Source organism: Urocampus carinirostris, chromosome 8, assembly GCF_059441175.1.
Source record: "Urocampus carinirostris isolate Australia breed hairy pipefish chromosome 8, RoL_Ucar_1.0, whole genome shotgun sequence".
Lineage (NCBI taxonomy): Eukaryota > Metazoa > Chordata > Actinopteri > Syngnathiformes > Syngnathidae > Urocampus > Urocampus carinirostris.
Window position 1 is genome coordinate 17,901,274 of NC_142356.1, and position 12,180 is coordinate 17,913,453.

General features: G+C 42.2%; 1 protein-coding gene across 3 annotated transcripts in view; it reads right to left on the bottom strand.

The window, feature by feature from the left end:
- The window catches only part of cntln (centlein, centrosomal protein), a 278,092-nt gene that overhangs the window by 115,609 nt on the left and 150,303 nt on the right, over nucleotides 1–12,180 (bottom strand). For 2 of the 3 annotated variants that reach the window (XM_088341835.1, XM_088341834.1), the window contains one exon: nucleotides 10,567–11,118. In XM_088341835.1, the coding sequence (XP_088197961.1) occupies nucleotides 11,008–11,118 (111 nt within the window). In that variant the 3' untranslated portion in view covers nucleotides 10,567–11,007. Of the gene's footprint in view, nucleotides 1–10,566; nucleotides 11,119–12,180 lie in introns of those variants that run through there. The other variant, XR_015851108.1, reaches the window with a different exon arrangement.

Sequence of the window (12,180 nt, forward strand, 5' to 3'; positions counted from 1 at the left end):
GGTAAAAAAAGGCTAGCCTAGTATACACGGAGATTCGCAGACGGACTGACAACAGGGGATTGACAGGACTGAGTTCAAATAGTGACAGGGAGCCAATCAGAACCCGCGGTGGTAGGCGCCAAGTGAGCGGGCACAGCTGAGTCACATCAGTAATCATGACAATACATTGTTCTTATGGGATGAATATAAGGTCATATCACTCTCTGCGGGCAGCACGGTGGCGCAGTGGTTAGCGCGTGTACGGCACAGTTCTAAGGTCTGGGGGAACCTCCTGTGTGGGTTCAAATCCAGCTACCGGACTTCCTGTGCGGAGTTTGTATGTTCTCCCCGTGCTTGCGTGGGTTTCCTCCCGGCACTCCGGTTTCCTCCCACATTCCAAAGACATGCGTTTCAGGTGGATTGGCCGGTCCAAATTGTCCCTAGGTGTGAATGTCTGTCCCTGTGGGCCCTGCGATTGGCTGGCAACCAGTTCAGAATGTCCCCTGCCCACTGCCCGATGATTGCTGGGATGGGCTACAGCACCCCCGCGACCCTACTGAGGATAAGCGGTGCAGCTAATGAGATGAGGTGAGATCACTCTCTGCGAATCTGAATTGATAACACAAAAAGACACACATTTATAGTTTAATTCACCCTACAAGCATCCTGTAAAAAATGGAATTCCTGGCTGAATATACTCTAGATGTAGGCACAACTGACTTAACCTTAAGAAGAATTTGTTAAAGGAAATCATTATACACAGCCATCATTATACAATGAGAGTAGAAATATGTCCGAAAAACTTTAGGCTCTAAATTTTAGATATTAGGTTGACTTTCTATGAACTTGGGTGGCTGAGTCTCTCGGTCCTCCACCCCGATAAATAACAAAATAAATGAAACTCAAACAACGAGAGCATTCCGACTTCACAATTGGCCGTTTTCAGAGCCTCTTCTCTGGTGACTTTGTTTCCCTGACACACTTGTCGGCGCTGCCAACGTCCCACTTTGATTTGGGCGGGCGTTGCAGACATTTGGCACCCGCTTTGCAGAAAACAAGCGAACCCGGGACGTGCTGCCAAATGCGTTTTTGACACATGTATAATGCAACGTGTTTACTCTGCTGACAACATCCGTGTCTGCATCGCTAGGGAGAGAAAGGGGTCCTAATCAAAAGTTTTCATTATCATCTCACCTTCTCCAAAATGATGACCTTCTTTTGCCTTCCTATTTCCTGGAACATATCCCAAATGATATGTGCCTTTTCCTTCTTGACAAATACATTAGACTTTTGTTGAAAACGAGCAGTTTTTCTGTTTTCAAAAGTTTCATAAAAGGTAGAGTTCATCTCCATGGGCCAGATTAATTCGCTGAATTCAATGGTTCTGACCCAAAGGCTCGACTCCATGAACGTTGAGGCTCTATATCAGGGTCACCAAACTCTTTGTTAATGATTTAGAGTTTGAGGAGTTTGATATGCATTTCTAAAATCTTGATGTTTCCTCAAAATAAACTTGGATCAAGCCATGTATTATTGTTTTTTTTTTGCATCATCGAACCCTTCACAGAGTAAGTTAATAAACACTGGAGAAATAAAAGAAAGTAGTGTTTGATAGTCAAGTTTATTTGTATAGCCATTAATCACAAGGAGTCTGAAAGGGCTTCACAGACCACAGACTATTGCAAACCACAGACTATTATTACACCATCCCCTGATCTAAAACCTACATGAGAGCAAGGAAAAACTCAAAACCTCAACATGGGGTGAATAAAGAAACCTTGAAAAGGGTCCGCACATGAGGTAATACTCCTTCCAGGATGACCAGGCTGCAATGAATGTTGGAAACACAAATAATACACAGATATTGTCGATGTGAAATATAGGTTATTCATAAAAGTGGTCGGCGGCGCCCTCTGTTGGCTGTGGCTGTACATTGTTACACAGAATGACAATACAAGGAAATTATTATTATTATTATTATTATTATTTTCGTAATTATCCACCCATCATTGTTTCTTTTTCCTTTGTGGAGGATCTGCGCGATGCATTCAGTCCCCATTTTGCACAGCGAACCAAGGCATCAGAACTGTCGGATCCAAAGAAAACATGAAAATTTGGCTTTGCTACGAGGTCGGTCTCTCAAATGAAGTTAATTTTCGCCGGGCTTGGGCTGGGTCATGCTTGAAAGGGACAGTGTGTAATATTTAGTGCCTCCTGGTGGTACAAATAATGTTATTCAGTAAAAAGAAATGTTTATTTGAATAATTTAAATATTAGGCAAAAATACGTGAACTATTATACCAATATTAATTTTTATTAAAAAAAAATCATAGGTTAAGAAATATGGAATTCTTTTACACAGTGGAATCCCCACTTAGGTTGCTGCCATGTTTTTCTGGCATTCTGCCGCCACTCTGCTCTGGGCTTGGCTCACACCAGACAACACAATGCCATCTAGTGGCCAAAAATTACACACTGGGGCTTTAATACCTGTGGGCCCGGGTCGAGCTGGAATTATTTAGGCCCAATCCTACCGCTAGCATGCATTTATCGTACTGCCCCCTGTTGGTTAATCCAACAATTAAGCATGCAATAATGATAGTTTCATTCATAACTTAATGTATAATTATAATTGGTAGGTGTGACTTTTTTTTGGTGCCTGGAAGTGATTCAAATATTTTAACACAGAGAGGGGAATTGACCTTGACAATTTTTAACATACAGTTGGTAAAAAGTAAAAAAAAAAAACAGAGGCAACTTGGGGATAAGAGGAAGGGAAATGACACAAGCATTGACTGTGCTGGAATGAATAAACAGGCAAGAGTAAGTCTGTATTTGGAAGGAGCGATCAAAGTCGTTCCCAGCGGGAAACTCGCTCTTAATGAGAGCAGAACAAGGAAAGACGAGCGCAAGATGAGGAGAAAACATGGGGAAGAAAGGTAATGGCAAGACATTCCGATACATGAAAACCGAAAAACAAACAAAGAAAGGACAGGGACATTTATGTGCTCAAAATGGTTTTAACATCTTCATTGCGTGGGCTTTGGAGGCAAGGCCAGGTTAATTAAACCCAAGAGGATAGCAGCCAAACAGGCAGCTTGGGGCACATTTGAATTTGTCATTTATAAGTTTATTCTATTTTTATTATTGGAAAAATGCAGAGATTTCATAGGATACCAGTTCCTTATTTTGACTAGCATCGTGCACTATTTTTTTGACTATTACACCATTGTCGCTATCGGCTAATCAAGTCTCTGTTCTTCGACTTTCACACCCCTAAAACCTTTTATTGACCAAGTATCATAAAAACCGCCTGGAATGTTTGTGTTATTTTGGCCACAAAGTCAGAAATCATGTTAAGAATTATTGCTTTTGGGCCTTTTTTCATAGCTCCCAAAATATCTTCAAAAATATCTAACATATTTATTTGTTATAATGAAGTAAAGACCTGAACTGAACTTGAACACAATGTAAGAGAACATCCATCCATTATCTGCACAGCCTATCCTCAGTAGGGTCGCGGGGGTGCTGGAGCCAATCCCAGCCATCTTTGGGCAGTGGACACCCTGAACTGGTTGCCAGCCAGTCACAGGGCACGCAGAAACAGACAACTCACTCATTTACACCTAGAGACAATTTGGACCGGCCAATTAACCTGACATGCGTGTTTTTGAAAATGTGGGAGGAAACCGGAGTGACCAGAGGAAACCCACGCAAGCACAGGGTGAACATGAAAATTCCACACAGGAAGGTTCGATCTCATGACCTCAGAACTGTGCCGCGAATGCGCTAACCACTCATTCGTTGTGCTGCGTAAGAGAACATAAACTGGAAATATCAATTGTGCGGGACTTCCGTGGCTAGCGGTGACGGTGTCGGGAACGGAAAAAGTCAAAATCAAATAGATCGTGGCGGGAGCAAAAAAGGAGCAAAAACACAGGATAAACGGAGAGTCTCAGACTCACCGACCCAAGGCTAATGACAGGACAGCGTTTAGATATTGACAGGGAGCCAATCTGTCAACGAGCTTCAGCTGGTGTCCATGGGCGGGGCCAATTGGGCGCCATGGCAACCGTGACAAATTGTTATTAATATGTCCAAAGAGGTTTTTGAGTCTTGCTCTCTCAGTTGTCCATTTTTTGTCAACTGTTTTTCACTACAACAAGTAATTCCTGGAGACAGAGACCCACATCAGACATGACCCATCAGTACCCGGATCCCTAGCCCCTTTGACAATCACAATTAATGTTTACAGTATTCATTTTTTATTGTTCCAGATAAGAAAAAACAATTTACAAAATGGATTACTTAGTATGTCTCATCTGTGTCATTTCTTGCCTGTGATTGGTTTGTTGCCACATTGTGGGAAGTTGTTACCACCTTGTAGGTGTTTGGATTGAATTTGATGTTTTTTACAACCTTCGCGGAGTTGCAGTAATTTAAATAGCGCTTGTTAAACGGGGATGCCGACTTCCCCATGTTAATAAGAGGGTTAAGGCTGATCGGTTATTTTTGTAATCTTGAATATTTAATAAAAAGAGGGGGCTCAGGGGAGCGTGTCACATAGGGGAATGGAATCCTCTTTTTGAAAACTTCTCTCCCTGTCCTTCTTGCATGTTTAAAATCTATTTATGTGATCTCTTCTTATTACGAGTGTCTACTAAAGTTTAAACTTAACAGTCACCCATATAGATAAGCGCAAACATGTTGACTATGCAAAAAAAAAAAAAGTGGGCAAGTTATGACTGATATTAGCTAGTGCCGGAGGATGGCGACAAAAGGAAAAGTGGCGGACCAAATTGGAGGGAGGGCGGGAACACACACATGCACACACACCAAAAACAGGGCGAAATTTATATGGGACAAATATTGACAATAGCCGGCTCATGGGTATTGAAGCGGAGGAGATGCAAACTATGTTAATGAATGGTAATTAACCACCAGGGCTCGTCTCTCCTGGATCTTGGCTAAATTGGTCCCCGAGATGCAGCCGGAGACAGTCCTGGCCTAATCCTTTATTATAAAAAGATAAAGGAAAACGACATCATTAGCATACGCTCCAGAAGGGAGGAGGTTGGTGGCGGCGGTGTTGCTGGGGGGGATTAGAAAGACGCTTTTTAATTCTTCAACGGAGAATTCTTTGCACGGTTAATTATACATAATGCGGAGAGGGGAAAAAAAAGGAAAAAGAAGGAGAGGATGTGAGAAAAGTGTGCTCAAGGACGTCGGTGGGACGAGTTGCACCTTAAACATGAATTAGAGAGGAGAATGTGTTCGTGTCAAGGATGGAAAAGTCTCCTGTGTGCTCCGAATGCGGGTTGCTGATGTCAAAGGGGCTTGGGTCGCCGCCCGCCAGGTCGGCTGTCAATCAGCGGGAAAAAAGGGAGCTGTGCCGCTCACCCGATCGAAAGTTCAACAAAAGGCATATTCAACACACAAAAACCGTGTAGGCTTAATTATATTTACTCACTACTTCCAAAAAGTAACTTCAGTTAATACCCGAATTACTCTGTAGTAAAAGTAACTAGCGAAGGTTTTATATTTTATACGATCAAATACAAATTACATTTTTTGCAAAAGATAATCACTGGCTGAGCCTTGGGGCGGGTCATTGCGACCTAGTGGAGGATGATGTTTACAGAAAACGGCAGGAACTGGGACTAGGGCTGACGCAAGAGGAGCCTCTGTGACGCAGGTAGGCAGACATTGTTTGGAGAAGTTGTTCTGATAAGCTCTACTGATATGAGTTTTCTAGACATCGCGATGCCCTTCGGCGAGGAGGTGGTGAAGCTGGCACCTGGCGTGCCCATGGGAGGAGTCGGCAGGCCCATGGGAGGAGTCAGCACACCAATGGGAGGAGCTGGCACGCCAGCTTGTGAAAAGATGTGGGAAGAACTTCAGAAGATCGAGAGGGACAATAGAGAAAGGAGGCTCGACGAAGAGCGACAATAATTCGGCTAATTTGATGGAATTCACTGAGATTATAATTTAAGAAAATAAATCTGCCCCCGTGTGAAAATGTCGGCTATTCTTGTCCATCTTTTCCCAGAAAGAAACGAGCATGCATTGTTAGGAGAATGAAGTTTGTGTTTGGTTAATGGAGTCAGATAACTAATTTATTTATTTCCTAACACTAGTTGCAAGGGAAAGTAACTATTTCTGTTACTTTAAAAAGAAGTTTTATGTCAAAGAATTTTCTGAGCAAATACGAAACACCGCTGACGTCTCTGATCGGGGTTTACTTGAAGAGTGTCATGATTACTGATGTGACTCAGCTGTGCCCGCTCCTGTGGCGCCAACTGCCGCGGGTTCTGATTGGCTCCCGATCAGTATTTGTACCCAGTCCTTTTGGTCCCCTTTTGTCAGTCCGTCTGCAAACCTCAGTAAACACTAGGCAAGGCTCTTTCGACCCTGACTCCCACCTGTTTTTTGCTCCCGTCTGTCCCCGGCTGCGACCCGTTTTTTGATCCTGACCACGTCTGTTCTTCCGTCCCGGCTTTCGACCTCTTTTTGTCCCCGACTACGTATTCTCTCCTATTCTGGTTTACGACTCGCTTCCGACCCCAACCACGTTTTTGCTCTCCTGTCCCGGCTACGCTTTTTCCGTCCCCGACACCGCCATCTCACACCACGGAAGATTCACTTCCGCGTTCGGAGCACAATCCAAGTATCAGAGCAACTTGTTTCCCGCATGCAGCAAACACCGGATAGTGGGCGCAACCCTTTCTCTTTCTTCCAATAAAACTTGTGAGAAACACAACGCAAGAGGGTCCTGTCTCCATTCCGGTCCTGACAAAGAGATTGGAATCCAGACTATTTTTAGAGAACCGTTTTTACCGGGCTCGGCTCACCAAATGTCTCTTATATTGCTTTAATCCCTACATTAGCAAATATTATGTAACAATAAGCATATGACTTAAAAAGGGGGGAGGGAAAAGAGAAGCACAAGAAAAAAAAAATTGAAAAATGATTTGACCGCTGCCTAACGTGCATTGACTCCCCTATTCCTGTAAAATAAAAGGCTTGTGTGAGAACGTTATGCATTTGGGTCCTGACCCTGTTCCGGTTGTTGACAATTTTCTGTGTAAATGTGAACACGTGGACTAACTTGCGAGGATATTCGATTTTGAGTGCATACAGTTTTCCAAATAAGAATGTCCATTAAAATAACCTGGTCTTCGATGACAACGGCAGCGCTGACAGGTCCGACTGAAAACTCTTCGCTGTACCGATTTGCCACTGTCAGGATGGCAACAGATATGTTGGAGAATTTGGATCCATGGAGGACTCAGCCTGAAATAAGCTGTGAACACTTTTAGGTATAATTTTCATATTAGGGCACCACCTCCAATTCTACTAAATACAGTCATCTACACTTTAGTCTCTTTTAGCAATTTGTATCTACACTGGAAACATTGACTTTAAGATATTCAACAAATATAACATTAATGCAATTAAGCCCAATTCTATGATACAAACGCAAGGTTTAATCAAGAAATAGAAACCTCTACCTAGTTACCCACCTACGCCTATAGCAGCATGTCCATAAGTCTGGTGTTTTAACAGAATGAATATTTCCATAACTATAAACACAGTATTTCAATGTTTTAATCAAGTCAAGTCATGTTTATTTGTATAGTCCTTAATCACAAGAAGTCTCAAAGGGCTGCACAGACAACATATTATTGCAAACCACAGACTATGATTCTATTAATACAACAATAAAATAATTATAATTATTAGAACTGTCAATAATTGTTGTCCGAGCCAAGTATGGAAAAGTCTTGATTAAGTGAGAGGAAGAACAGATGAGGTGGTGATGGAGGAGCAGAGTGGTTTCAGGAAAGGAAGAGGATGAGTGGACCAGGTGTTTGAGGTCAGACAGGTGTGTGAGAAATATTTTACAAAAGGTAAGAATAGTTGTTTGGCTTTCATAGACTTGGAAAAGGCGTATGACAGAGTCAATAGAGAGGCATGGTGGCAGGTGATGGTAATGTATGGAGTGGGTGGAAAGTTGTTGGAAGCATTAAAGAGTTTTGATGTGAACAGCAGAGCGTGTGTAAGAGTAGGGAGTGAGACAAGTGAGTGGTTCCCTGTGTTGACTGGTGTGAGACAGGGGTGTGTGATGTCACCATGGCTGTTTAATTGTGTACATGGATGGTGTGGTGAGAGGGGAATGTAAAAGTATTTGGCAGAGGTGTAGAGATGATGGATAACAGTGGAACGGTGTGGCAGGTAAGTCAGATGTTGTTTGCAGATGACAAAGCCCTTGTGGCTGATTCTGAGGAAAGACAGAGAAGGTTGGTGATGGAGTTTGGAAGAGTGTGTGATAGGCGTAAGTTATGTGTAAATGTTGGGAATAGTAAGGTGATGAAGTGTTGACATGATGGAGCGGGCATGCCGTTGGAAATAAGGTTGCATGGACAGGTGCTGGAAGAAGTCGAAAGCTTTAGGTACTTGGGTTGTGATGTGGCTGCAGTTGGTCGAATGGAGTGCGAGGTATTGCACAGAGTGAATAAAGGAAGCAAGGTTTTGGGTGCTCTGAGGAGAGTGATAAGCAACAAGAGTATGAGTATGAATGTTAAGAGGGGACTGTATGAGAGTGTGATTGTGCCGACTGTGTTGTATGGTGCAGAGACTTGGAGCCTGAATGCAGATTTGAGAAGGAAATTAAATGTTTTTGAGATGAAGTATTTGAGGAGTATGTTAGGAATGACAAGTTTGGATAGATTGAAAAATTAAATTGCGAGAGACTGAACAGGAGTAGTAGTGAAACTGAGCAAGCGTGTGGATAAGAGAGCACTCGGTTGGTTTGGACACATGGAGAGGATGGATGTTGAGCGAATGTTGAAGAGGATCTACAGAGCAGAAGTAAATGGAAGGAGACCAAAAGGAAGGCCGCGATTGACGTGGATGGATGGTGTTATGAGTGCACTGCAGGAAAGAGGCCTAAATATAGTGGAAGCTAGAGCTCTTGTTGGTGATAGGAATGAAAGAGAGGTGTTGTAAAAGGAAAGTGGGATGTTTATACACGTTCTAAGGGATGGGCAGGGCCTCCGTATGATGCAGCAGGGGTAAACCAGTGAAAGCGGTTGGGCCCTGCTGAACAGAAGAGTGTGTTGTCACCCTGACCCGAGTGACATGGCCACTTTCTTGTGTCCCAATTCATCTGGAGGGACGAAAGCATGACCAACGTGGGTGCTTGCAGAATTTCCAGTTTTCCGTTCACCAAATAGGTCATGTCCATGAGTGCGCGTGTGAGGTCACGAGATTGCGTGAACACGTCAGATACTACAATTATCTTTTTCCTTGACAGTAGTCGTGCTTCGTCATATTTGGCCATGAGGAGAAAACAATCCATGTCTTCTTATCTTAGTTTCTCTCCGTTCGTCTAATATCAAAATTAAAATTTTCCAGTACCTTCAAATGAAGAAATCCAGCGTTGATCAGAAGAACATTTTTTATTTGTTGTTGACTATCTTGCTGCTAGCACACACTTTGTTTGAGCTGTTCCAATCTATGATCTTTTTGTGTCAATGGGCTGCTATAAACTGACAGGAATTCTGTCATTCTGCTTCATAATGCACAAGCAGCTTCAATACGTCACCCTAATTTACTTATTTTAATTGAAATTTTTTGGCGGATTTCTCACAACATCTGTGTTTGAATTCATTAAAATAGAATTGTAAATAGTTACAATTTTTGCATATTATCATTTATTTATAGCACTTAAAGTCAAGTTTATTTGTACAGCCCTTAATCACAAGGAGTCTAAAAGGGCTGCACAGAACACTGATTATTGCAAACCACAGACTATTATTACACCAGTCCCTGATCTAAAACCTACATGAGGACAAGGAAAAACTCAAAAACCTCAACATGAGGAAAATGAAGAAACCTTGAGAAGTGACCGCACATGAGGTAATCCCCCTTCCAGGATGACCAGGCTGAAACTTATGTTGGAATAACAAATAATACACAGATATTGTCAACAGGAAATATAGGTCATTCATAAACTATAGAATAGAAGAGTTCATATTTTTAATTTCTATTTTATTTTTTGGGATTTTGTGTTGTTGTTCAACTTTAAATCCGTTTATTGTGTGATATCTAAAATCGCTTTGTATTTTACACCTTTTTTTGTAGATCTTCGAAAATGTAAATTTATATTTCATATGTTTTTCAGGGATCCCCTACAAAATTCTGAAATTACTAATTATTTCTCAGTGAGCCGGAATTCCCATTACTAGTCGGACAAATCTGTCTTCTTGGATGCGACAGCAGAGGCCAGTACCGCTTCACATGACAACTCAATAACGAGGACTGGAGTCAGCTTCGGCATCATTTTTCCCTTCTTCATTTAAAAGCCTGGTATATCGAGTCAGACTGCCAGTAAACACGGCAACGGAAATAATTTCAAGCATTTTTAAGCACTTCACTCAAAGTTCAAGGATTTTTCTAAAATTGAAAACACAATAATGAAATTCATGCATATTCAAGGATTTCAAGCACCAGTACGAACCCTGTGATTACTTAAATGAGATCATTCGATGCGTGAACCTGTTCAATCAGACACATTGACAGATATAAAAGACAACTCATTTACTCTGTTTTTGTGCACAAACATTCAACATTTTCTTCATATTTCAATTCATTTCAGGTCGGAAAATATATACAAAAATTTCCTTCTACATACATATTTTACAATAATTACCTAGACACAATGTTGGCAAAGTGGTGACTTGGCATTTTCATGATCGAGCACCAAAAATGTAACATGAAAAAATAGCGTTAGCATTTATCTTTGACCATTGGTCCTGAGTGAGGACTTAAGGGCCAAAAGGCGCCTGTGTAACCCAGATGTTGAGGGGCTCATTACGGCGGATCAGCCTGCAATGGGTCTGATGCTCAGCTCAGCGGAGTTCCCACCGAGTTGGAAGGTGTTGGGGCATGGAAGAGGCGAGGTTAAGTTGGTAGGGGGATGGAAAAAGAAGAGGATGACAGTTTTCCCAGCCTCAGCCCGAGGAGTCAGGCTTTTTCGCTGACTGCCGCTGCCAACGTGGCCAGCTCTTCTGTCAGCACTTTCCTCTCCTTCATCTTCACTCGCAAAGCCTCCATTAGCTGGCCGGCAGAGGGGATCTGCGAAAGCGGGGATAGTGGGGGGGCGAGGCACAGGGTGACGGTGGAAGAGAGGGCAGAAAACAAACAAACAAACGTACCTCTTATGAGTTAAATCATTCATTCGAATCTTCACACTGGGATACATGTCTGTGTTCTATTCAAGTTCATTTTAAAGCAAAATTAGGCAAACTAAAGCCCGCAGGCCACATATGCCAGGGTTCCCAATCCCACCCACTAAACCAGAAGTAAAAACACAATAAAAAATATGTTGTTTTGATGACCCTGGTGTCCTCGTCAACCATAAAATGACATATATTTATGAAACACCTTGAAACATTTTACACTTAATTTATCATGTTGTATTGCTTGTGCATGAAAGCTGCTATGACTTGGAGGGCACATACCTATCTATCTATCTACCTTGGTCATATCCCTCAAGAATGGTGACCGACAGCAAGACAAACACAAAAAAGGGAAAAATAGCAACAACAAAAAAAAAATCACACAAACATTTTGGACCATAGCCAACCCAAATGCCCAAACAGCCAAACAAGTTAGGCACCTCGGCACCTAAATTGGTCATGCTTTCGTCCCTCCAGATCAAACGTGACACAAGAAAGCGGCTATGTCACTTGGGTCAGGGTGACAAAACACACTCTTCTGTTCAACAGTAGGGCCCGACAGCCTTCACTGGTTTACCCCTCCCGCATCATACGGGTGCCCTGCCCATCCCTTAGAACGCACCCAAACATCCCACTATCCTTTTACAACACCTCTCCACTCATTCCTATCACCAACTAGAGCTCTAGCTTCCACTATATTTTACACTAAATTTATCATGTTGTAGTGCTTGTGCATGAAAGCTGCTATGGCTCGGAGGGCACATACCTACATCAAGATAAACTTTAATCCCCCCCCAAAAAAACACTTTTGCGCTAGCCCTATTGCATTTTTAACGCATAATTTCACATTAAGTGCTTAAAAGGAGACATATTACTTTAATTTAATTCTGAAAGTTAGAAAACAAATTTGATAAAATGGCCTATTTGTAGACACATACAAAATGCAAGATAACATGCA